This window comes from Giraffa tippelskirchi, chromosome 9, assembly GCF_054371585.1.
Source record: "Giraffa tippelskirchi isolate mGirTip1 chromosome 9, T2T-mGirTip1v1.2.pri, whole genome shotgun sequence".
Taxonomy (NCBI): Eukaryota; Metazoa; Chordata; class Mammalia; order Artiodactyla; family Giraffidae; genus Giraffa; species Giraffa tippelskirchi.
Window position 1 is genome coordinate 108,200,579 of NC_137283.1, and position 27,936 is coordinate 108,228,514.

Consider the following 27,936-nt stretch of genomic DNA (forward strand, 5'->3'; position numbering starts at 1 on the left):
CAGCCGGATATTCGAGGCCCATGACCGTAGCCTTGGAATCTCACCTCCCAGGCCTCCCTCACGCCACTCTCTGCTCTGGACAGAACACCTCTTCAGCAGCCCCCAAACACACCTTGTCCCTTTCCCTTGGCACCAGTTCCCTACATCCTACACGACCCTCCGAGTCCAGCTTCAGTGCGTTCTACTCCCTCAATGGCTCCAACAGGGCTGCGCAAGGGAAACAGGAGGGCTCCAGCACTGTGCCGGGTAGAACACATGAAGTTTTACAGCAGGAGGCAAAGCTACTGAGGTTTTTGGGTTGAAAATCATAAGGGAGAGGAAGTCCTGCCTTTACCTTTTTGCCCTGCGTGTTCTCTCTGGTTTACAGATATTACTCCATTAGTACAAACACAAGTTATTTATTCACTTTTTCAGTGGAACAAAGTTGCTTTCAAAAAATATCTCATGATCTACAGCTACCAGTTCTAAAAGCTGGTGTAATCAAACAGTTCTACCTGTGGCCAGATCTGTTTGGTTGAATATGCATAGGAGTAAGCTAATAAAAGGCCAGGCAGTGCGACACACTCACTAGAGATTTTCATCTGTTCTTATAGCGAAGTCAAGTTGCTTACACTCATCCAGATGATACAAAACAGCTTTTCTTTATCTTAATTAAACACAAGGGAATGCCCAGTCCAGAAAATTCTGCAAATGAAATGGCCTAAAATGATATCTCCCTTCCCCCACATTTGTAAACGTACACACATACACACAGATAATGACAGTGCACAGGGACACACACGGCTCCACAGGAGGAGCACGTTCTCAGGTGGTGGCAATAACGGGCCCCACTTCCTCCTGCTGGGCAGGGATGTGAGTGCTGACTACACTCCAGGGAGAGGCCTCAGGCTGTGCAGTCCCACACCCTCATGCCAGATGCCAGGCAGGTGGAGAGGAAGATGGTGGAGACATGACAGTGCCTGGTGAGGGCTGGGGGGGGGGGCAGTGTGGATGGAGTTGCTACACCCTAGAGGGATGCATTCCCACCTGGAGGGATGCATGGATGTCTGGAAAAGAAAGGGGCATCTGTCCTAGTGGTCAGTTTGCACTTGAGGAGGCTGAAGCAAGCAAATAGGAAAGGAGAGGAATGTGGGGAGGAGTGCACTGCACTGACTGGCATGCCACAGGTCCTAGCTCTGGATCTGATGTATTTTTGGTCACAGGTATGTGTGTGTGCTTAGTCACTTCAGCTGTGTTCAACTCTTTTCAACTGTATGGACCACTGTCCGCCAGCTTCTCTGTCCATGGGATTCTCCAGGCAAGAATACTGGAGTGGGTTGCCATTTCCTCCTCCAGGGGATCTTCCTGACCCAGGGATAGAATCCACATCTCTTATGTCTCCTGCCTTGGCAGGCAGGTTTTTTACCACTAGCGCCACCTGGGAAGCCAATTCTCCTTTATACCAACTGATTTTATTTGTATATTTTTATTATACATTACAGTAATCCAAGTCTACTGTCCCAACCACTGATGCTGAAGTTGATTGGTTCTATGAAGACCTACAACACTTTCTAGAACACCAAAAAAGAGATGTCCTTTTCATCACAGGGGATTGGAATGCAAAAGTAGAAAGTCAAGAGATACCTGGAGTAACTGGCAAATTTGGCCTTGGAGTACAAAATGAAACAGGGCAAAGGCTAACAGAGTTTTGTTGAGAATACACTGGTCATAGCAAACAGCCTCTTGCACCAACACAAGAGATGACTACACATGAACATCACCAGATGGTCAATACTGAAATCAGAATGATTATATTTCTTGCAGCCAAAGATGGAGAAGCTCTATACAGTCAGTAAAATCAAGATCTGAAGCTGACGGTGGCTCAGATCATGAATTCCTTATTGCAAAATTTAGCTCAAATTGAAGAAAGTAGGGAAAACCACTAGACCATTCAGGTATGACCTAAATCAAATCCCTTATACAGTGGAGGTGATGAACAGATGCAAGGGATTAGATCTGGTAGACAGAGTGCCTGAAGAACTATGAATGGAGGTTCATAACATTGTACAGGAGCCAGTGACAAAGACCATCCCCAAGAGAAAGAAGTGCAAGAAGGCAAAGTGGTTGTCTGAGGAGGCTTTACAAATAGCTTAAGAAAGAAGAGAAGTGAAAGACAAGGGAGAAAGAAAAAGATATACCCAACCGAATGTAGAATTCCAGAGAATAGCAAGGAGAGATAAGAAGGCCTTCTTAAATGAACAACGCAAAGAAACAGAGGAAAACAACAGAATGGGAAAGACTAGAGATCTTTTCAAGAAAATTGGAGATATCAAGGGAACATTTCATGCAAGGATGGCCATGATAAAGGACAGAAATGGTAAGGACTTAACAGAAGCAGAAGATATTAAGAAGAGGTGGCAAGAATATACAGAACTACACAAGAAAGGTATTGATGACCTGGATAACCACAACGGTGTGGTCACTCACCTAAAGCCAGACATCCTGAATGTGAAGTCAAGTAGGCCTTAAGAAGCATTACTACGAACAAAGCTAGTGGAGGTGATGGTATTCTAGTTGAGTAATTTCAAATCCTAAAAGATGATGCTCTTCAAGTGCTGCACTCAATATGCCAACAAATTTGGAAAACTCAGCAGTGGCCACAGGACTGGAAAAGGTCAGTTTTCATTCCAATCCAAAAGAAGGGCAAGGCCAAAGAATGTTCAAACTACTGTACGATTGCACTCTTTTCACATGCTAGCAAGGTCGTGCTCAAAATGCTTCAAGCTAGGCTTCAGTAGTATGTGAACCAAGAACTTCTAGATATACAAGCTGGGTTTAGAAAAGGCAGAGGAACCAGAAATCAAATTGCCAACATTCATTGGATCATGGAGAAAGCAAGGGAGTTCCAGAAAAATAACTAATTTTGCTTCATTAACTATACTAAAGCCATTGACTATGTGGATCACAACAAACTGTAACTTCTTAAAGAAATGGGAGTACCAAGCCACCTCACCTGTCTCCTGAGAAGCCTGTATGCAGGTCAAGAAGCAACGTTTAGAACTAGACACAGAACAACAGACTGGTTCAAAGTTGGGAAAGGAGGACAACACGGCTGTATACTGTCATCCTGCTTATTTAACTTCTATGCAGAATACATCCTGTGAAATGCTGTGCTGGATGACTCACACGCTGGAATCAAGGTTGCTGGGAGAAATACCAATAACCTCAGATATATTGATGATACCACTCTAACGGCAGAAAGTGAAGAGGAACTAAAGAGCAGTGAGCAAACTCTGGGAAACAGAGAGCATCATGGGACTCAATGGACATGATGGTGAGAAGACTCTGGGAGATACTGAAGGACAGAAAGCCTGTGTGCTGCAGTCCATGGGGTCACAAAGAGTTGGATACAATTTAGTGACTGAGCAAGAATAATTATATATAAATACATTTCTACACTTATTTCTAAATTTATAAATTATATCTAAATGTGCGTACATATATACAGTTGCCCTCGTATATTTTGCATCTGCAGAGTCAGTCAACCTTAGATAGTATACTGTATCCACGAATACAAGGACCAAGTATGTGACCTGACCACATGTGGACTTTGGTATCTGGACCAGGTCCTGGATTCAATCCTCCACAGATACTGAGGGACAACTATATACTTATGAAAGAGCTATTTAAAACAAAACAAGAATTCTAGAAGCTTTTATGTAAAAATTAAAAGCAGAATACCTCAAGAGAAGAATGGTTGAGAATTTGAGGTATATTTTCATCACAGAATATTATGCTGCCAATAAAAAGAATAAAATAAGTCTATAGAGTTTTTACTATGTATTGTTAAATGAGAAAAGAGACGTGCATAGCATATTCCATTTTTGAAAACCTATGGGTATATTAAAAGGTGCTGAGCACATGTGTCATGTGGACCAGGAAGAGAAACAAGGAGGAAAGGGGGTGATGCAAAATAAGCAAAAGCAACTGTTAGAATGAAGAAGTTCATGATCAAAAGCAAAAATTATACATATGTAAGTATATATAATACATACGCATGTAAAATGCATGAAAGAATGGTTATTAAAAGTTGGAGGTACATTATTTCAGAGTGAAAATAATTCAGGTGATTTTTGCACTCTTACTTTTTGCATTTTAACAAGAAACATAATTATATAACCAAAATAACTATTTTCATTGAGGGAAAGTTTAAATAACTCAATAACACTGTCAGCAGGAAAATGTTTCTTATTTAAGTCTTCCTAGCCAAAAGATGGCACATCCAGTAGAATATTTCATCATTCATAACAGAAGGAGGTTTTCACAGTCTTTTTCAAAATGGAGACAGACCACAAAGTCTAAAATTAATAATCATCATTAACACTTTAAGCATCTTAAAGGCAGGAGATAAATCTAATTTTTAACATTCTTTCCTGAAGGCTTCAAGCACTCAGTCCTTGATCACTCCCTATTAATTGACAAGCACATTTCAAATCTCATAAATTATTACAGCAAAGATGCTATTAACCGATATTCAAATGTTATTAAAGAGTACAGTCTCATCTAAAGAATGGAGACCTGAAGCAGCTCCAATGAAAGTAATTCGACTATGAGATTTAATCTTCTACAAAAGTAATAAAACTGTAACACATAACACATTTTTTCTTCCTGCCCTGGTCATTCTAAATGTATCTGGCTTTGCTACCATCATTCCTGTAGTCTCTGGCCTGTGTGTCATCTACACATCCCCTCAACAGCTGTCCACTCAGTGTCATTAACTTCTGATCTTTATTGCAGATAAAAGATGCATGACAGCAGCTACCAATCATTGTGAACAATCTCCAGCCTAGACCTGGCTTCAAAACTCTCAAAAGTTAGGGGCTTCCCCGGTGGCTCAGTGGTAAAGAATCCACCTGCTAATATAGGAGACATGGGTTTAATCCCTGATTCGGGAGGATCCCACATGCCAGAGCAACTAGGCCTGTGTGTGCGCCGCAACTACTGAGCCTGTGCTCTAGAGCCCTGGAACCACAACTATTGAGCCCTCATGCCCTAGAGCTCGTGTTCTGCAACATGACAAACCTCTGCAATGAAGAGTAGCCCCCATACGTCACAACTAGAGAAAAGCCCGTGCAGCAACCAAGACCGAGCAGTCAAAAATAACAACAAATAAATAAAATTATAAAAAAGAAACTCTAAAAGTTCAAACTCTGCCTGTTAAAATTCTGATTGTAACATGCAGTTGAAGAGGTGCTAAGTATTCATTCTTTAGGCCTGCTCTCTCTGCAGGGTAGCAGCAATAGTTGCCCACATGCTGGAGACCTGCTCCAGCATGTGGACAACTGCATGTAAAAAGCCATAGAATAGCCTTTCCAGAGGAAACAGGCACACACAGGGTGGAGGTGGGGCTGGGACCGCTGCCCTGATCCCTGAGGCCAAGCACTCCCACCTGGGTGTGGATAACAGCCCACCTGTTACACCCACCTGGCAGGTAAGTGATATTAAATAACATGAAAACTAATTTTACAAGTCTAACACTTTCAAGTAAAATACTTACTTGGACTAACAAGTGGCCTGAATTAGGCAAACATGTCCCAGATTTCTTGGTGTTCTCGTTTACTTGCTTTATCAGATCCATCAATATTTCAACAGCACCTTTGCCGATCATTTCATGAAGAAATTCTGGATTTCCAGAAATGAATTTGATGGTTCCCATGCAGTACAGGAAAGCTTCGGTGTTAGCTTGCAAGTCTTCACTTCTCAGGACCTCCAATAATGATTCTGTCAAAAAGATGAATTATTACAAATGTATGAGTAGAACTGGAGAGAGAGAGATTAAAACATTTGTATGTGAACATCAAATATGATTTGTAAAATGTTATCCAGGATCCACGTTCAAATGTTTGTTAAGAGCTACTCATAAGGCATAAAGAGGAAAGTTTATGAGACAAATCTCTGTAACATTAATGACAGCAAAAGGTGGGATTATTAATATGTAAATAAGAAAGTGTTCTTTTAACTGAATGCCATTCCTAGCCTCTTATTAATATTGGCTAACCTTTATTTTTAGTTACAAACAGTTTATTACAGAATAACTAATAATTAAAGTAATTTAAGAGTTAAATTTCAACAAACCTTTAAGAATATACTGGCTGCTGTATGAATAGGAAGTTAATCAAGATAGGAACTTTAAAAAATATCTCAACCATAGAAAAGGATGCTTCAAATATAACATCCGCCCTTCCCTAAGACAACTCAAGAACATCCATCCAAATAGCATACACATTAGGTTTTAGGATAATCCAGGCAGCTCTCATAAGGCTAATTATGCCTATCTCACACTAATTTTTATTAGTCAGTGTGATTATCTGTCAGAATCTTTATTTTTAATCTATTATTCTCAACGAGCTGATTAAGCATTATACATTTCTTTCAGTACTGGCTTTGTCCCTGTCTGCTGGGATTAAAAAAAAAAAAGATCATTTATCCTTAACAAAGGACTTAGAGTATTTTCCATGTTGTTGCCTTAGATCAACAGTAGTAATTCACAAAAGATTTCTGTTTAGGTAACTATTTAAGCATCTTAGTTATTTAAGGATATATAAAGAGTTACACATTGTTAGCTAGGTAGTTAGGATGTATTACAATCTCTCTACCCACACATTTGAAACATTTGACATACTTTGATGTCAATTTTCTACAACAGTTATATATGTCTTCCAAGTTAATTATCCCTACCATATCAAAAGATCAAAAATGTCAGTTATGTCAAGTGCTATTAATTGTAAGTTTTTAGTAGATTCAAGACGAGGAAATAAATTTTTAAGTAGGAAACACTTTGTAAAGTTACATATTGTTACTACAGGCATTTGAAAAAATAGCAGGGTATCCTCCTAGGCTCCAAAGGATACATTAAGTGAAACATGGAAAACACAGAGAAGGACAGAGAAATAACAGGCATTACCTAACTTCTGCATATGATAAGAAAATAAAATATTCTGGCTACCATTAATTATAACTTTGCTCTCCAAACTTTTCATTCATATTCAAGTGTAACAGTTGCTCAATGGTGGTACTGAATAATACTCACCCAGAATGCTGTCATTTCGAATCAGAGAATCATTCTTCTCAGTTCTGCTAATTTTAAATATAAGTTTGCAAACATTAAGAAGATTCTTTCCACTCACTTTAAGCTGCAGAGAAAGAAGTCACATTACCATCGCAGAAGGAAATAAAGACACGCTGTAATTTTTCAACAGAACATCTAATTTAGAAAGTGCGGCGAGAATGTATCTAAAACATAAAAAGAAGGTCTAGAGAAATCAACTTTCAAAAGTTTTGGCCACACATTTGCCAACTATGGTATCTAATTAACTCACTTATACTAAATACAATATAAGTGATATTTAGAGTAAGCACATTTTAATGATAAGCATTTATTTCTTATTTTATAAAGCCTCATGCTTATATGTGAAATTATTACTTTTTAAAGATTATTTGAAGAAAAAGAAAGGGCTGATGTTGATAAATTTAATTAAATGGAGTAACTACTTTTCAAAATAAAGGAAGATGAATACTAAAATTTCAGATTAAACTAACCTAGAAAAGAATACATCGTGGAGGTGAAGGAGAGAAAAGAAAGGGGAAAAGTACAATTCTATTTATCATTTGTATAAAATAAAACAAAAAAGTAATACTTTTGATTAGATAATACGTATGTATTTATTATTTAAGCCTATCTCTGAAATGCTTTGTGATAATCACAAGTAACATTCAAAGGTTAAAATTACCTTCTAAATCACAGAAAAATATTCAAGTAAATTAAGAAATACGGAAGTACATTATTAAAAAAAAAAGTCTAGGAGGACTGAGTCAAATGGTCTAAAAGAGCTGCATACTTATGTAAAGTAGTAAAAGTTAAAATTAAAAACCCTAAATGTCCTCTATTTGGGAACAGTTTAATAAACTGTGGAACATCAATACAATTCATGTTAAGCAGTCACAAAAGTATAACTGAACACTACGCATAAAAAGACATCTATAATCTACCATAAGATGGAAATACTGTGTGCCTTCATTGCAAGAATGTAAAATATGTTTGTAGGAATGAGGTCATCCGAACAAACATATCTGTGTGAAAAAGATGACATATGGTTCATTCATTATTTTATCATTAAAAAGTATCTTTAAAATTATCTTCCATACTGTTTACTAATGAGTTTTCACTTAGTAAAAAAGACAAAGATAATGAAATTTGTCACACATATTTTTAAAAGATTCATTCTGTGTTTGATTCACAAATATTAACGAGCTCTTACTGTCTATCAGGCACTGTGCTGTTCCCTGCTGTTGTTCAGTCACTAAGTCGTGTCCGACTCGTCGCGACCCCATGGACTGTAGCCCACCAGGCTCCTCTTCCATGGGATTCTCCAGGCAACAATACTGGAGTGGGTTGCCATTTCCTTCTCCAGCTGTTCCCTGTAGGAAATACCAAGGTGAGTGTGGTCGGCCCTGAGCTGGAGAGGAAGGGAGAGGTGAGTACTGTCCATGAAGCATTATCCATTATCTGTCTGCCCCCTTGCTCTGGCCCTTTTCATGACATCTCATAGCTAACCCTGCAGATTAGGTTTACTTATTCCATTTTGCAACAGCGGAGTCTGCTCCTCAGACAGGTCATGTCATCTCATCTCGGTATCAGCTAAGTATGTATTTGAAACGCATGATCTCAGGCCCCAGAAGCCCTACTAAACCAGAATGTGCCTTTTACAGCTTTTCCAGGGGATTGAGTGCACTTTCAAGTCTGAGAAGCTCTGCTGTGGAAGCCTCATAAACCACCACACGGGCAGAATGGAAATTTCCTCTGTTCTCAGGATGAAAAGAGGAAATGGAAACTTAAAAAAAAAAATTTTTTTTTAATGATTAATATTTTTAAATTGTTTAAAAATCCAGAAAAAAAAAGTGACTAGAGAGAAAAAAAAATATCTGTATCAAGGGAAATATATTGCCCTTTATATCAGGGAATATACTTTAATCTGCTGGCAATCTTCCACTACATTATGAGCCTTTGAGGTCAAAACCATGGTTTATTACTCTTTCTGTGTGTGGAAGGTACCCTGTGCTATGTATTCAATCAAATTTGTTGAATAAATGAATGAATACAACTAACCTCACTCCCAAGTCTTACATTTTTAGTGAAAAGTGGCAGAGGACAAATAAACAAAAACACCTAGTGTCAGAGTTTTCATTTAAAAAAAAATCCCAACAAACCACCATTTCCAGGCCTGCTGTAAGGTTAGTTTACATTCAAAGCAAATTACTATACCTTCTCTTTTGGTAACTGTAAAATTATGACTTTGAGACACAAAAAGACAGTAAAATATTGTATGTGAGGAATGTAGACTACTCGGTGTAAAACAGCACTTCCTCCCAAAGCGGGCCATCCCCTTTACTCTGCTTTCTTTTCTTCTCACAGTCCCCATCAGCCTTGTTGGCACTTCAAGTGTTTACTCTCTGTTTCTGCTGCTACATGGCCAGCTTGGAGGGCAGGGGTTATTTTATTCATTTTTATTCCCAGTGTCAAGAATCCCTGGTACCAAGTGGGTTCCTGCAGTGGGGTAGTTTACTTTTATGTTAAACATAGTAGTTTACTTGATTTAAAGCAAATTTGGAAAATTAAAGAAAAGGGAAGTTTAAAAATCATTCATAACACTGCCACTATATATAATCACTGCTGACCTTTCTGTTTTTCCCCTTGTATAGGGTGTTAGATTGTCTTCCTTTTGTGAATATAGCTGCATTCACACATTGCATATATGTCTGTACTCTTAAAAAAAAAATGTCATAAAATAGGCAGATACATTTTTGTAAGTTTTTCTGATACAAAAGTTAAAATGAAAATGGCTGTCTGGCAAAGCCCCACTTAACCAAAAATGCAAGAAACCAGAACTAACATTATACTCATCGTATTTTTTAAAACTACAAATAACTTTAAATGTTTGAATTATAATAGTCAACTGGTAGATAAAGTCAATATTAGCAGAAAGAAGAGGCTATTACAAAATTTTAGTACTATTTATCTTCAGCTTTTTTGTCAACTTTTTTCTTTCAACAGCTTTTTATGATGTCTTTTAAAAAAAAATTACATAGAACACCGTCACCAAGGTCTAAGGGAAGCAATGCCTTGCCCACAGCATAATAGGAGATTCTGGTGGCAGATGGGAAGTTGGACTTGTTGGCCTTGAAGGTTGTTCCTGACCTTGAGGTTCCACAGTCAAGCAGAAGGGACGGCATACCCACCTCTGCACTTTGGACTGTGGCCTGGAAGAGTCTTGCCCCTGATTTAGCAAGGCGGTCAGTGTCACGGAAAGGGCTTTATCTAAACACGTCTCATTCAGAATCTGTTCACTGCCTTGCAGATCACTTATCCTTTTGCCCTAAAATAGTTAAATTGTGCCATGTATATAATTAATTTGAATGGTACCTTTAATAACCAAGATGATATTTTCTCTACAGAGTATTAACAAATTCATGGCATTTTCCTTCTTTCTTTCTCTATTTTTGGCTTGCTACAGAGCACAATGTCTCAGATTCTGATAAGAGACCAAGGCAGTCCCTGGGCAGCTGGCCGTTTGGGTCCTGCCCAGGGCAGCTATACCAAGAGAGCCTTTCAGTCTCACACTGGGGCTCTCCTGGGCCAGGAGGGGCCCCAAATCCAGGGCCAAAGAAGAAACTGGGCAGGCATGCAGTCACCTTTTCATCTCTTTATAACTTCTGACTGTGCATCCTCCCTGTGCCTTTTCTTTCTCACTAAAGCTGACTGATCAATTACCACCAGTGACAGGGGATTAAACTACTACTAAAATCACTATTTCAAAGAAATGTTGCTTTCTGCATCACATATAATATCACCGTCTTTACAAAGAGGGTGAACAGTTTAGAATGGCAGCTAAATAAGGATGTACCCCCTCCAAAACTGCAGAGAATATGTAAAGACTTTATGAAAGACTTCGAAATAAGGAACAGTGGGCACCCTCACTAAACCATCACTAAGTATACCAACGCTCACCTTCACTGTGTACTCTAAGATTTTAAATTATATGAATTATGGATTTTAACATAATAGCTTTTATTTTTATGAAACCAGGTAAACAAAGCTTCATTCATTTGTTTTAGCGGCTCTCTTAGAACATTCTATATTAATTGTGTCTTATCTTTTGGTTCCAACTGTTTATGGCTGTGACCACAAAGGGCTGCACTCAAACAATGATATCATTTTGTTTGAGACAGAGTTTCTATCGAGTTTTATTTGGTGTCTGGCCTTTTCTCTAACACCTCACAGAAGCTTTCTATGACCACCTTTCCGTGACCACAAGGCAGCTGGTTCTCTGCTTCACCCGGCCTCATAAAGCACCTGGCCACTATGTCCACAGCCCAAGTTATCTGAAGTTATTTATTAAACCATGTGACAGAAGCACCAAGCACCCAACAGAAACCACAGGGCAGAAACCACAGTCTGCAATCCCTGATACTGATCTCCAGTCAAGTTACTTGAGTTTCTGTTTTGAATGTGTTTGCCTATTGTCACCTTTTATTTTTTTAAGAAAAAAAAAAAAACCTTGCCACAATCCATGTGTGAGCGTTTATTTGTTTGAACATTTTCTCTGTACTCAGCCTTATTTCCTTAGTACTTTCTGGTCAAATTCTGAGATGTCAGTTCACCACCTCAATTTTGTTTTCAAGATTCTAAATGAACACACTGCATTTCTAATCTTCTTTGTAATGTTTTACACCAAAGCGTTTAACAGAACTTGTATGTGCTACAGTCTACGAGACCAGAGAAAAGAAAAACTTACTGCTAGAATAATTTTTGCAAGTTTAAGGCTCAGCAAGTCTGAGCCAACATCAACTAGTTTATATAAGGTCTTCAGGAGAATACTTCTTCTCTTAAATTTATTTCCAAGCATGTTTCCTTCCTCTAAAGCATGATGAAGTTGTGTGCAAGCAGCATAGACTGTTTCAATGTTTTCTTCTGTTGGGGCAAAGAGAGTAAAGCAGAACTTACTCACTGAGGTCAAGTTTTCGAGTGTGTCAAACACAGACAATGTACACAAAACCCCATAATTACCTCCCTGAACATCTTCAAATTCCTGAATGATGTTGTTTTTTTCCCCTTTTCACTTCCATCTATCGGATTTTTTTTTTCTATTTTGTTGCTCCATTTCCTACCATGTTGACTTCTTTACTAATCAGTTAGCTTATCTAGAACACACGGTCTTTCAGAGAGTGTACTGAGGAGGGGAACCCCCGATTTCACTGGCTCTCCTTTATTCCTGCTGCCTGCCACCCACCAGGGCTCTGCTCAGGGCCCTGGAAGCTTCTGCTTTGCATCTCTACCTTCAACCCACTGTCACACAGTTCCAAGGGCCCAGAATGTTTTCTTTACCTTCATCCCTACTGATTTTGGTTCTTCAAGGCCCTGTTTACATTCTGGCTCCTCCAGAAAAGGTATACAATGCCACATTCAACAAATACTATTATTTTTCACACATATATGTATGCTGTTCATTTCGCACACTAGTAAGGTTATGCTCAAAATCCTTCAAGCTAGGCTTCAGCAGTATGTGAACCGAGAACTTGCAGATGTACAAGATGGGTTTAGAAAAGGCAGAAGAACCAGAGATCAAACTGCCAACATTTGTTGGATCACAAAGAAAGCAAGGGAATTATACTTCTGCTTCATTGACTACACTAAAGCCTTTGACTGTGTGGAAAATTATTAAAGAGATGGGAATATCAGACCACTGTACCTGTCTCCTGAGAAACCTGTAGGTGGGTCAAGAAGCAACAGTTAGAACCGGACACGGAACAACTGACAGGTTCAAAATTGGGAAAGGAATACATCAAGGCTGTATTTATCACCCTGCTTATTTAACTTACATGCAGAGTAATCATGTGAAATGCTGGACTGGATGAATCACAAGCTGGAATCAAGATTGCTGGGAGAAATATCAACAACCTCAGATATGTAGATGATACCACTCTAATGGCAGAAAGCAAAGAGGACCTAAAGAGCATCTTGGTTGAAGGTGAAAGAAGAGAGTGAAAAAGCTGGCTGAAAACATTCAAAAAATTAAGATAATGGCATCTGGTCCCATCACTCCATGTAAAATAGATGGGGGAAAAGTGGAAACAGTGACAGATTTTATTTTCTTGGGCTCCCAAATCACTGCAGATGGTGATCATATCCATGAAACTAAAAGATGCTTGCTCCCTGGAAGAAAAGCTATGACAAACTTAGACAGCATATTAAAAAGCAGAGATATCACTTTGTTGACAAAGGTCCATACAGTCAAAGTTTGGTTTTTCCAGTAGTCATGTATGGATGTGAGAGTTGGACCCTAAAGAAGGCTGAACACCAAAGAATTGATGCTTTTGAATTGTGGTGCTAGAGAAGACTCTTGAGAGTCCCTGAGACTACAAGATCACATCAGTCAATCCTAAAGGAAATCAACCCTGAATATTCATTGGAAGGACTGATGCTGAAGCTCCAATACTTTGGCCACCTGATTCAAAGAGCTGACACATTGGAATAGATCCTGATGCTGGGAAAGATTGAAGGCAAAAGGATAAGAGGGCAGCAGAGGATGAGATGGTTAGATAGCATCGCCAATTCAATGGACATGAATCTGAGCAAACTCTGGGAGATAGTGAAGGATAGAGAAGCCTGATGTGCTACATAGTTCATGGGGTCACAAAGAGTCAGATATGACTTAGCAACTGAACAACAACAAATGCATGCTGTGTTACATGCCCAGTGCCCTCAAAGAAATATGCTAACTGAGCAGGAACCGTGTCTTAGACATCTTCGTACCGACAGCGCACAGTACAGAGAGAATACTGTATTGACAGCCTGTAACGCAGTTTAACGCAGATTCACTTTCTATTAATAATAAGCCTATTGATGAATACAATGATCAATATCTTCCTATGAGAACCATGCTCATTATCTGAGAAAAGAAGGCGCAAGTAGAACAAACTCTCAAAATGTCACCATGTCCACCATTATTTGGAGGTGAGTATTAGCAACTTAAGTTAAATGAAAGTTGCTCGGTCGTGCCCGACTCTTTGCGACCCCATGGACTATACAGGCCATGGAATTCTCCAGGCCAGAATACCTGAGTGGGTAGCCTTTCTCTTCTGCAGGGGATCTTCCCAACCCAGGGATCCAACCCAGGTTTCCTGCATTACAGGTGGATTCTTTACCAGCTGAACCACAAGGGAAGCCCAAGAATACTGGAGTGGGTAGCCTATCCCTTCTCCAGGGGATCTTTTCAACCCAGGAATCATACTAGGGTCTCTGCCATTGCAGGCAGATTCTTTACCAACTGAGCTATCAGGGAAGCCCCAAGTATTAGCAAAGAGGATAATAAAAGTAGGCTTTAGTTAGGAAGCAAGGGAGACCTACACCACTTTATTTTATAATTAGAATTCTGAGGAAAACAATTTTTGAAAGTGGCAGCCATACCGAAAGTCACACATGGAAGAAAGTAGCACACAAAGCAGAACATGAGGGGAAATGTTAGGACCCACGGTATAAGACAGTCAGTTGAAAAATATTATCTCTGATACATTTCGTCACAAAATTTAAAAGTAGGAAACCAATCTTAAATAAATACCATAATGTGCTCTTGAAAGCCCACATAGAGGAAGTGTGCGCCTGCAGAAGGAAATGACTCAGGCCATTTTTAGCTCTTTTCAACAATAACATCTAAGAAAAAATTTTAAACCTCAATAGCTAAGTAACCTTCCATGCCTTTCAGTTAAGCACTTAAATAAAATGAATTGATGGGAAATGACTGAGACTAACTTTAAATAAAAGGAAAAAAACTGAGCTCTATTGTAAGAAAAATACTTTTGTTTTGTTGTTTCATTCTTCTGTTACTGGCAGTTTCTTCACAAACCCCAAGTCCAGGCTGCAGGCTACTCTGTGGCAGTGGATAGACGTCAAGGTATTTTTCTAATACTTCCCTCCACACACTCCTCAGCCTGCTGGGTTCTACTCAAGAGGAGCTGTTTTAGCTTAAAAGAAATTAAAAAGGAAGGCTCCAGGATCAAATTCTAAACTACTAATCAAAATACCTCTTTCTACTGGTTAATTTGTTATAACTGCCAGGTAGCCTCAAAAAGACAGCTTCAACCTAAAAGCAATCAAGATCCTCAAGGGACTAAAGCTAGTGGGGAAAGTTTGATGAGTAATAGAAAGCAAGGTAGACTCCACAGTAACTTCTCCCCATAAGACACCTATTAATTACGAAGGGAAAAATAGTAACTTTACATTGAAAAACCATGCAGACATCGCCTTCCCCAAGTGATCAAAGTCCACATCACCAGTAACGGACCAACTCAGCATCCTGTGCCTCCTGATAATGATGTACCAGGAAGGACACAGCACCACTCAGGCTACACGCCTGCCCAAGCGCCTAACCGGCATCAAATGGTGAGAGAGTACCAGACAAACTCAATGTGTGGGGGGCAGTCTATGCAATAACTGGCCTGTACCCAAGTACATGAAGATCATGAAAGGGACGTGACAAGTAACTGTATTCAGGATTTCCCTTTCCTATGAACAAAATTATTAGGATAACTGGCAAAATCAAAATTGGGTTTGTACAGTGTTGTACGGTGATTTCCAGATACGTAATAGAATGCCCTTATTTCTAAAACTACATGCCAGGGTACTTAGGAATATGGGGTGTCATAATGGCAACTTGTTCTCAAATGGTTCTAAACAGGGGAAAAAATGTGTGTGTGTTGAGTAGGGGGGTGTACAGAGAAAAAGAGAGCAAGAGGGAGAGAGGGAGGAAGGGGGAGAAAAAATTATAAAGCAAATATGGTAAAATGTTAGTATTTTTGGAATCTGGGGGAAGAGTATACAGGATTTCTTTGCACTGTTCTTGCAACTTTTCTGTAAGTCTGAAATTATGTCACACACACAAAAAAAAGTAGGAAAAAAAGGAGAGAGAAAGAAAAAGGAATCTCAAAGGGTCAAGTAACTTAGTCCTGCCACCGTTTGCTGTTTTTCAATTTGTCTATGGAAGAGATACCATTCTTCAGCATTTAATCATCCCCTGAGAAGGGAGATTCATCTACATTTTGAATTCCAAACTCCTCAATTTTCTCTGTGGTGAAAGAGCCCTCAGAACCCTCTTAAAATCCTTCCATCTGAAGACTTTTGGTCTCCAAGACAGGCCTCTGTGCTGCTCCTCACCTGCCCTGCTGTGCCTTCTTTACCACCAAGCACCCTCAGAGAGCCCGGGATGGGTGAGGCCATTCGAGCCTATAAGGAAGTAGGTCTTTTGCACAGCTTTCCTGGCGGGTTGGTGGCCAGGACTCATTTACCCTGCTTCTCCTAGGGCTTCTTCCTGTGGCTACCATGCTGGTTTGCTCATTCAAGGGGCACTGGTTCCACAGTTGCTAGTGAGGGCCTCATGTGTGCTGTGGGCCAGGACTGCAGCTCCAGAGGAGCCCATTTCAATTTCAGAAGTAGAATCCCTGAAGAGCGGCAAAGGGGTAGAAAGCAGAGAGCAGGGGCATTTCCCTGCCAAGCTTTCCACAAGTCACCTTGACAGAGACCCATGGGTTGCAGGCTTTCACTGCTGGGGCATTCCAGAGTTAAAGGGCGAGGCACATCCAAGCCCACTTCCCTCTCTGAGTGGCATCCTCGACAACCACGTTCAACCTTTGGAAAACTAGATATACAGCCCTCCCTCAGGAGCCACAGGGTATTGGTTCTAGGACACCTGAGTATACCAAAATCTGCAGATGTGCAAGTCCTGGGTATAAAATGGTACTGTATAGTCAGCCCTTCATATCTGTAGGTTCTACATCTGTGAATTCAAACCACCACAGAATAAAGTTCCATCTATAGCTGGTTGAATCAGTGGATGTGCAGCCTGAAGCTATGAAGGGCCAACTATATACACTAGGATCTAGAAAACCATGGGCATACCTGCCAAGGATGCCAATCTATGAGACTTAGCCAATGTTTCAGAGGATTGAAATCTATTTTAATTTTTCACTGTTATTCATGAACTACCACTCCAGAGAGTTCAAACTGGCATTTCCTTGGGCAGAAGTAGTGGTAATTTATATTCTAAAGGGACTTTTAGAAGTAGGTTCTCTTGCAGTATTTAAAGTATAATTTTAAAATTAGGTTTACATGTAATATTGAATACATACATTACTGGGTAAATAGATGATTTCACTTGTTTCTGAACAAGTTCACAGAAATGACAAAGTGTACTGAAAATATCAGGGCAATGGGGAACATATAAATAACTGCACATATTTTCGATCTAAAGCGACTTTTTTTTTTTTTTTTTTACCTTTTTCTAAGTCATGCAAAATGGGTACAATCCTTGTATTCCAAAATACTTCATCTACTTCTATTTCTGTGTTCTTTTCTTGCAAGTCAGCTTTTGAGCCTGCAACAGAAAAACAGAACAAGAGAAAGAGCCATAAAAAGGAGTTACAACTAGAGCACTGCTAATGAGAGTTTGTTATCCATCCCTAAAATTAATAACCTCTGGAATTACATTACACTTTGCCCCCCCCAACCCAACTAATTCTAATGAGAATTACATGTCTTCTAATCAAATCAAATTAAACTCAGTAAAGATCATGTAAAGAAATAATAACTTTAAACTCTAATTGGGACATTGCATAAAGTCTTCAGCTTTGTAAGTGTCGAAATTACTGTCAGTGAGGCAGTCTGGAGTTCTGGCTTGTTTTTGCTTGTTTTTTCTTTTTAAACATATCCCTCTATAACATAAAATAAATAGAAAACTGTAGATATGTAAAGAACAAGGATCTTGAAAATGTTTTAATGGAAAATTTTCTGAGGGGAGGCCTGCAGGGACTTTCTCTCCTACAGAAAATAAAATGTTCACATTATTGTGGGGCCAGTGCTTCTCACACCAAGGGTTTTGTGTGGGGCAACAGGAAGCCTGAGCTCTGGGTGCTGACAGACCTCAGTTCAAATCCCAACTCCGTTACTGACGCACTGGGTGACCGGGGTCTGGTTTCTTATCCTTTCTGAGCCTCATCAGCAAAACAGAGATTAAAATATTTGCCTTCAGGGTTATGAGAATTCAAACACACGATGTAAGCAAAGCTCTGAGCCCAGTGCCTAGCATCTAGAAGCACTCAATCAGCATGGTTTCACTTCCCTGGTTAAAAAAAACCCGATAAACAGGTCATCCCTGTCTGAAGTGTATCAAGCTGTCTGTTATCACCAGATCACCAAGAGAGAAGCTGCCTGAGGAGGCAGCTGTGGACGAGTCAGAACTCCCACAGCTGGTGTACTTTAGATCTAGCAGGTCTGCATTTAATTTTTGTCACAACACACTCAGGAGGTCCTCACATTGTCACTATTTTCCAGATGAAGAGAATGGGGCTCAGGGTTATTAAGTAACCTGGCCAAGGTCACAGACCTCCACAGCATTGCACTTGACCTCTTCGGGGCTATTCTGCCCTGAAGCAAATTGGCAAACTAAAAGATAACTTCAGGGAGAAATGTAAATCTAATGTAATATTAGAAACTGCAAATCATGGTTACATTTCACACAGGCAAGATCTCAAGGTCTAAAACAAAGACTGTCTGGCCAGAGTGGGGGGCTGCCGGGCCGGACACTCAGAAGCAGTGCTGGAGACAAAACCCACAGCCTTCCTTCTCTGAAGGCCTCGCCCTGAGGCCCTCAGGCTTCCCAGGTGACACTACTGATAAAGAACCTGCCTGCCAATTTAGGAGACGTAAGAGACGCGGGTTCGATCCCTGGGTCAGGAAGACCCCTTGGAGGGGGGCATGGCAACCCACTCCAGTATTCTCGCCTGGAGAATCCCACGGACAGAGGAGCCTGGCCGGCTATAGCCCATGGGTCACAAAGAGCCAAACGTGACTGAAGCGACTTAGCATAGGCACACATGGTGCTTACACTGCTTTACATGTCACTGCCAGCACGGCCTTCTGAGGCAGCACCCTGCAGCAAAACATGTGACTATAACACACGAAAGAAACGAAAATGAGAACTGGCCTCCCACCAGTGCAGGTCAGGCATTGTCACTAAATGAGTTTGTACAGTATTTCAGTTCTCAGAGCTCCCGAGGCTTAGGAACTACAGGAAAAGGATTGCAGACCACCACCTCCATCTTCTGGCTCATTACTCTTACAAATCTTCTCTGACACTGATAAATCACAGGTACGGATCCTAAAAGTAAACACGACTGTTCAAGCTGTATAAACAACATAGTTGCTCATATTCCCAGGTGTCGGACACACTCAAAGTCCAAAGTATGAGAAAGAAAATCAACATATATCAAGGCAAGGGGAAAGCCCAGAGATAAGAAGCCAAATAATATAATAGACAACTATTCATGACAAACTTAAACTTATTAAAATACAGACTTCAATGAGTCCAAATTTCACTGATTTCAGTTGAAATCAGTTTTTTTACCTTCTATGCGGTATGCTCTCTTTAGCAGAACCACTCTGTGAGAAACCACAATTATCAAACCGTTTGTCAGGACAAACAAAATTGATAACGTGTTCACCCCAGGAAGAGCTGAATTACAGGGGTGAGCCAGAAATCACAGAGTAGTTTGTTTAACCTTTGGAAAGGAAAGGCCCCCACAGGCCCTTCCGAGTGTTTCTGAGACTTGTTTCTTCTCAGAACAGAAGTTAGCCAGACACTGTGGCATAAGAGTTTGCTTTCAACCCTCTCCCAGGAACCCCCGTGTGAGTTGGGGTGTCCAGCCTTGGTCTTTCCCCTCACACACCTCCTCCAACTCTGCTCTCCAAAGAAATTCCATTTTATATACTAACCCAGCTCCTACCCTAGAAATGGAAGCCTGGAGTCATGTGATCACTTTTTAAGATCCCCAGATGATAAATAAATACAGTTTGTCTCAGTCTTGGGCAACAACCTAACATTCTAGAGAGCACTTTCATCTAGGTTCACAGTTTGCTAAATATAAAAATTATGATTCAACAGGAAATTGGGTAAGTCAAGCAGAAATTTCAGCATGTTTTTTTGAAGATTTTGCTGTCTCAGTGGTTATAGTTCTTCACCACAGCTTTGAGTTCGGGACACAAAAACTTGACACAATGTTTATTGGCTGCTGTTTTTAGCATGCACATGTAAGATGCTTAGCAACAATGCTGACTGGGAAATCAGTCTATCTAAGATTTTCCTGACTACTACAGAAATTCCTGCTGGTCACAAAAGTCATTTTATTGATAAGACATTAGTTTGGAAGATAAGAGAATATTTTTTGAATTATTGGCTTGGTTTCATAAAAGTTCATGTGCACCAAAAAAGTATACGAAGAAGGTACTGAACACCTGTGTATCCACAAATAGTCTGGTCAAATATTAACTGTATTTTCATTCTCTTCATTTCAAAGAAATAAACATTATAGATATTGTTAATGTCCTCTGTGTGCCTCCCCCAACCATCCCCCTCCCCAAGGGTTACCATCACACTAAACTGAACAGTTATTTTTATCACATTTACCATATAGATCTGCATCCATAACAACACATGCCTTTGTTTTTGCAGCTTAATTTTTTCATGTGATGTTTATATTCATTTCATTCAATATTATAAATGTACTCCAGTTCATTTTTCTAACTGCTGTATCTCATTGCATGAATACATTCTGTAGCATTTCTAGCCTGTGATTTATATTGCTACATATTTTCTCAAACAGTTTAAAGCCTCAAAGGGCTGGTTTAATGTAGCTAATACAGTGTCATTTAAGTAAGCCATGATTTTGACTCCTTTTCAATCAACTTAAGAACTGTGTGAATGTCACATTTTGCAACCTTCCAAATGCTGCTACAAAATAATTTCTGTGCAGTCATCAGTGAGGAATTATAAAATCATTTCTGTGTAGACTATAACCTACAGATGCTTGAGGCACTGGAGTCGAGTAAGGTTAAAGTGCTAAGACTGTTGTGAAAATAATAAAAATTTATAAAAAAAAAATGTTGATGTGTGACCAAGCTGGATAAAGTTCCTGGAAATTTCAGAGTGAGGCAACATCAGACATCTTTAATGCTAAAGGTTATCCTACAGATGGAGATGCTGAGGACAAGATGCTGGGGACCTCTAAGAACACAGGAGCCTCACCTGCTCTGATGTCCAGCCTGCTCTGGTCCAGGCTGCGGGAGCTTGAGGAGGCCCTCGGATGCCTCTTCCCCTGGTCTCTGTGAGGAAGATGAACACACACTCAGCACAAAAGCCAAAGCAGTTCTCTTTCTGTGTCAGAGCAGGCTAAATACGATTTCTGAAGAAACCACAGAGAATTGCTTATGAAATGGAGTTTGGTGCTCTTACTACCTCATTTTAATCAACCTCTGATTTTCAGCTGAGATTTACCTTTTGAAGACAAGTCAGATTTGCCTTACAATACGAAATATAGTTACTAGAAACAACAACAAAATAAATCCAAAGTTTACTTTGCAAACCAAAAAAACTGATGAAAGATCTATACCACAAGAGGTCACTGTTACAATAAGAAAGAACTCTGCTGTGCTTGAATCAAAAAAGCCTAGCGTTCAGGAGCTGGGAGAGACCTCTTTCTCTCACACTCTGGTGCACACGTGCTGCAGGCAATAAAACTGTTCCCAGTTAGATCAGATGTGCCCAGGAATCACACAGGGTGGTCAGATCTGGAACCCAGGTTTCACAATGTCCAATTCACTGCTCTTTCCACCAAATTGCTGTGTCTCTAATCTCTATTTGAAAATTAATTAATATTCTATGAAAAAATTTTTAAAGAAATATTTGAAATGTTAAAAAGTAGAAAGTAAATTCAGGCAGTCCCCATACGACAAGTATTTTGTGTTTCAAATGAAAATTTGGTGGCTGGCCAACAGCAGAATTATATGCTTAGGTTTTGTTTGGAAGGTTACATATAATGGTCTATGAAGGACATAACTTCTCTTTAGCTAGAACTGATGCTTAAAGTACTTACTTTTAAATATCTGTACAAAATTCCAAGGTAAAAAAACACAAAACACTGAGAGAATAATAGTATAAGTTTTACAACAAAATTTCATTTTTACCATCAAATATAATATTTGCCACAAAAATCATAAAGAATGCACACACTTGTGGCCATGGTCACCTATAAGCATCCGTATGTCTGTCTGTCCACTGCTCCTGCTTCCGCTGTAGTAAGATTCCCAGTGAATGTTCAGTGCTGTGTCTTGGCCCTTGGCCTTGACTGCTGCCCAAGGATTAGTTTCTCCAAATATCATTTCTTCCGTAAACATTTCCTTTTTTAAAAAACACTGGACTTAACATTTCCTCTTATCGTGCAATAGAGAAAAGATCAAGTTACTTTTCCCAAACTGTCTGATTATTTAATACTCCAAAACAACTGCTTTATGTTTATACATAGCAACAAAACAACAGATCTGGTAGCAAGAAGTCCTGATCAGTCAAAGAGAGAAATGGGGATGGAATCCTTTTCGTCAAACTCAAGAGTAGAGATCTAAATGGAGATCTCGATGAAGACAGAAATAAAGGAAATCAATCCTATGAAAAGGCAAAACATCAAAAGTTTGGCAGGGTGTAAGGCCAAATACGTTCCCAGACTCAGCACTCCTAGAAATAAGAAGAAAATCTGAGGACCATAGCAGTAAGCCTTTCTTTTCATCATTGTCCTGAACAGCTACTGAAATCAAGCAGGATAGTTTGCATCTAATGGCCTCCCAAGTCCCTGATCCCTCCTCCCTGAGGACATGGCCATGACAAGGCTGCCCCCCTAAACACCACATTTGTGTGTCCCCAGTTTGGGGGATGTTTAAGAAGGGTCCCTCTTATCAACCACCAAACCTTGACAGTGTTGGATCCTACTGGTTCTCAAGAAGAGCTCAGGGTTGAAAGTGAAATTGTTGGTCACTCAGTCCTGACTCTTTGCAACCCTACGGACTGTAGCCCACCAGGCTCCTCTACCCATGGGATTCTCCAGGCAAGAATATTGGCATGAGTAGCCATTCCCTCCTCCAGGAGATCTTCCCAACCCAGGGATCGAATCCAGGTTTCCTGCACCGCAGGTAGAGCACAGGGTTGGCCTTGGCATCCATGAATCCTCTGTGTGATCTTCACGGTACAGGGCTTGAGGGTGCAGGCTCTGGATCCACATTACCTGGGATCAAAGGGGTCCAACCCTTGTCCGCCAGGTGGCCTGTGTAAGTCACTGAACCTCTTGGCTTTGGTTTCCTTTTCTTAAAATGAGGGCTATGTTTCTACTTAGCACACTGACTGCTGTGTTTGAAGAACTTAATAAATTGTCAGTATTCTTTTGCTCCTTTGTTCTGAGTCAACAAACACTTGTCTGAGCAATCCAGTGGTGGGTGTTACTGTGATCAAGAACATATAAGGTGTTGCCCAGAAGATGTTCAAAATCTGCTTTGAGGAACTAAAGAAGCTTTTATTTAAATGGAAGACTCTAACTGAGTCTCTTAACCAAATACTAGAATGAGAAATTCAGCAGGTTATGAGGACAAGAAAAGTGCTGAGGATGGAGTGATTACTGAGAGGGAGAACTGGACCACAGGGTGGGACTTAAAGGAACAAAAGTCAAACCAACAAATGACAACACTGCTCTCAGCAGGGGAACAGCATGAGCGAAGGTAAAGAGGAGCAGGAGAAGCCTGGTGGGTAGGGCGTGGGGTGGGGGGGAGTGACTGCATAAGGCCATTAATTTAGGAATAAGTTTCTGCTGGGAGGATTGGGAACAGCCACTTGAAACCTTGGGTTGAATAAATAGACCCAATTTGATGGTCACTAAGGATCTGCCCTAGGTTCTTACACAAGGAAATGATGAGATCTGAAGTTATGTGATGACAGTAGTATTTAGGAGACTTGGAGGGAGGTAACAAGGACTAATTCTTTGAGGGTGATGGTAGGACTGGAGAAGAAGGATCAAATTCAAGAGACTCTATAAGTGAAAAGTCAATAGGATTTGGTGGTTGATTCCAGGCTGAAGAAAGATGAGAAGGCAGACGTGAAGGAACAGGACAGCAGGGCCGCTATAACAGAAATGGGGAGGTGAGAGCGCAGCACAGTTTGAGGAGTAAAGCAAGTTTGTGTTTTGTCAGGTTGAGTTTCTGATGATAAATGGATCATTGGCAAAGGAGATGTGAAAATCAGGAAAGGAGCTCTGTTAAAGGTCAAAGCAATACACCAGGATGAGAAGCATTAGAACAGTGGTTCGAAGACCAGAATCTCAGGACATGGCCTTGTCTCAGACAGTCAGGGGTAAAGAACAGAAAGGAGAAAAGGAGTCCAAAGGAAAGAGAGAGATAAAATATGCTCTCATGCAGTCCAGCATGTTGAGAAAGTGAGCATGATTAACAAGCCCAAGAAGATGAGGCTGGAGGAAGAACTGTCCAGTCTGGCGAGGGTGAATCTAACAAGGTTTCTGTGGCACAGCCCAGCATGTCTCACAGAGCACATGAAGCAGGGAGGGAGGCATCCAGAAAAGAAAATTCCCTCTTTGCTAAAGAAGAGAAGACTAGATGGCCTTGTACTCAAAGGAGAACCGTCTCGCTGTAACTTCTACCCACTGATCTTGGTTCTCCTAATGAAACAAATCTTCATCTTTCTTCCTCTTGACAATCCTTCAGATATTCAGAATATGTCATGGTCACCACTTCAGTTCATCTCCTATGGCTTAAATCCTATGGTTCTGCGACTTCTTTGGGTAAGTTTTTAACCGAAGCTTTGGTTTCCCTATCTGATATATGTGAAAGCGAAAAGTCGAAGCATTAGTCTCTCAGTCATGTCCAACTCTTTGTGACCCTATGGACTGTAGCCCGCCAGGATCCTCTGTCCATGGAATTCTCCAGGCAAGAATACTGGAGTGGGTTGCCATTTGCTTTTCCAGGTGGTCTTCCTGACCCAGGGATTGAACCCAGGTCTCCTGCATTGCAGGCAGATTCCTTACCGTCTGAGCCACCAGGGAATATATGAGGGGGTGGTAAATGATAATGCCCCTCAAAGCAAGATCATTGTGAGGATTAAATGATGTGATGTGGAATCACTTAGCACAGCTCTGGCACATAACAAATACTCAGTAAGTTTTTACTGTTATCATGGCTGTATCAGTGATGTCATTAACAGACTCCAGTCCCTTCATCTGTTCCTCGTATGATACGGTTTCAAATCACTTTACCAGCCTGTTCAGTTACTCTGAGTGTCAGTTTGTCTGGATTCCTTTTAAAGTCTGCAACCCAGTGCTGAGCTAAAGGTGTGGCCTGAGGAGCAAAGAGGAGAGATTCTAAATGATGCAGCCTAAAATTGCATGAACAGTTTTGGTGGTGACATCACGTCCTGTCTTGTCTTCCATATGCATCTAAAGGCAGATTTCCCCATCTACGCCGGACTCCTTCTCATTAAATTTCACAGTTATACTTGGCAAAGAGTTCCTGCCTATTAGATGTTTCTAGATCTTGATTCAGTCATCCAGTATAATTGTTCTTCTTCTCAGCTTTCTGTTTCATGCTGTTAAAGACCATAATTAGATTTTTTGGAATATCTTCTGATGTACCAAGAATAAAACAATTCCAGAAAATATTCCTTAAAGCTCTTTTGTGAAATCCTTCTTAAAGCCAGAATAAGACCATTTCATTGGGATATCTTCATCTACAAATAACAGAAATCTAATTCTGACTTAAATGGTACATGGAATTAAATGGCTCACGTAACCCAAAAGGTGAGTGCCAGGGGTAGGTTTCAGGTGTGGTGTGATCAGGGCTTTAGCTTTTTCTGCAGTTCTCTCAGCTCTGCCCTTCCTCTGGTTTCACCTGTAATCAGGCTGGAGTCCTGAGGAAAGCAGAGTAGGAAAGGCATTCCCAGGACCCTCCTCTGCAGCCCACATTTCAGAGCAAAAACAAAGTTCTCTCTTCCCAATCATTAACAAGTCCCACCTTTCATTCTAAACCACCAGAACCAAGCTCTGTAGACAAGGTAACGCCACATCCTGCCTGGGTTACTACTGCCCATCCACACATCAGTCATGTTGGCAACATCTACTTCTGGACCATTTACATTCCAAAGAAAGAAAAGTATATTTCTTTAAAGGTCTTCTAAAATCCACATTTTGCTATAATTTAGACAATTCTTCCCATTACTATGACTAAGGTTCTTTAGGCAGGGGTCAACAAACTTTTTCTTAAAGAGCCAGACAGTATGTATTTTATACTTTGTAGGTCAGGTGGCAAAAGAGAGGCTATTATACAGATACTCCTGTGACCATTTAAAATGTAATGATTTTTAAATGTAGGGAAAAATTTTTTCAGCTCAAGGGCTGTGAAAAATATAAACAAAATAGGTGGTTGGCCAGATCTGGCTCTAGGGCTATAGCTTGTTGACTCCTTCTTTGGAGTAATAACTAAAAAAGATATTACGAAGTAGATAAGTGGGAGGATTTGGAATTAGGGGGAAAATAAGCTTTTTTCATTTGGGAAATAATTACATGTGAAAATGGAGAAGAAAATTTTAACAGATACATATGATAAAAAGAAAATTGAGCAAATTTTGAGCTAACATTTTCCTTGCCGTAAGAAGACAACTTTTCATTTTTAGAACTAGACTCAGGCTGTATATGGAGAAGGCAAACTCTTGCCTGGAAAATCCCATGGATGGAGGAGCCTGGTAGGCTACAGTCCAAGGAGTCGCTAAGAGTCGGACACAACTGAGCGACTTCACTTTCACTTTTCCCTTTCATGCACTGGAGAAGGAAACGGCAACCCACTCCAGTATTCTTGCCTGGAGAATCCCGGGGATGGCGGAGCCTGGTGGGCTGCCGTCTATGGGGTCGCACAGGGTCGGACACGACTGAAGCGACTTAGCAGCAGCAGCAGCAGCAAGCTGTATAGATTCAAGTCAGGCAGTAAACATCTTAGGCTCTGCAGTCACACAGTCTCTGTCACAACTACTTAGTTCTGGGGCTGTAGTACGAAAGCTGCCAGAGACAGTAGATAAATGAATGGGCATGGCTGTGTTCCAATAAAACTTTATTTACAAAAACAAGTAGGCTGGATTTGGCCCATGGGCCTTAGTTTGCTGGCCCCTGCTTTGCAGTCTCTTTGATTTTTTGACTGTAGTTCAAGAATGCCACCACCAAAAGGTGGTGGTCCCTTTATCATGTCTTCATAGCCTGAAACTCCAGACACATAGTTCCCTGACACTAGCACTCTGTCTTAATAACTAACACTAAAATTGAATTCTACATAAATGGTTACACAGAAACAGTGAAATTAAAGAATATGATTTTAGAGGAATGGCCATAAGATCAAAATTTTGAGAAAGTCCTCCAAGGTTACCATAGCTTTGAGCTGGTGGTCCAAGATTTAAAATATACATTTTCAGAGACTATGCATATACTCTTGCACCTTTTTCAATAATCACTAACTGGTTATGGTTGTTCAGTTGCTCAGATGTGTCCGACTCTTTGTGACCCCGTGGACTGTAGCCTGCCAGGCTCCTCTGTCCGTGGGCTTCTCCAGGCTAGAATACTAGAGTGGGTTGTCATCTCCTTCTCCAGGGGATCTTCCCAACCCAGAGCCAAACCTGCGTCTCCTACATTGCAGGTGGATTCTTTACCAGAGCCTCCAGGGAAACCCAAGTGGTTGTTACTCAAGTTCTGTATGTAGAAAGTTGATTAGACACTGCTTTGTAGCTAATCACATTAGCTTAACTTAGGCTTAAATTCCCTTACTTAAGAGTAAAAGTCCACAGTTCCACGCTCCCTTTCACCTTTTACAGCTCCAGTTTCAAGGGGTCTCACATGAAGAGCCCTGCAGCTTCTCACTGTGGCGGCAACAAGTACATCAGCGCAGTGGAGAGTTGCTAGCATTTACCCTCTTCCACCGCGTTACTGAGG

At 40.5% G+C, this 27,936-nt stretch overlaps 1 protein-coding gene across 20 annotated transcripts in view; it reads right to left on the reverse strand.

The window, feature by feature from the left end:
• Positions 1-27,936, reverse strand: part of ARMC2 (armadillo repeat containing 2) — a 246,475-nt gene that overhangs the window by 73,655 nt on the left and 144,884 nt on the right. For 13 of the 20 annotated variants that reach the window (XR_014064461.1, XM_081526729.1, XM_081526725.1 and 10 more), the window contains 5 exons: positions 21,168-21,244; positions 17,364-17,462; positions 11,832-12,007; positions 7,070-7,172; positions 5,537-5,760 (listed from right to left, as the gene is read on the reverse strand). Coding sequence is in view for 19 of the 20 variants with exons in the window: in XM_081526729.1 (XP_081382855.1) it covers positions 5,537-5,760; positions 7,070-7,172; positions 11,832-12,007; positions 17,364-17,462; positions 21,168-21,244 (679 nt within the window). In the remaining variant the exon portion in view is untranslated. The remainder of the gene's footprint in view (positions 1-5,536; positions 5,761-7,069; positions 7,173-11,831; positions 12,008-17,363; positions 17,463-21,167; positions 21,245-27,936) is intronic. The other 7 variants (XM_081526732.1, XM_081526730.1, XM_081526741.1 and 4 more) reach the window with 1 other exon arrangement.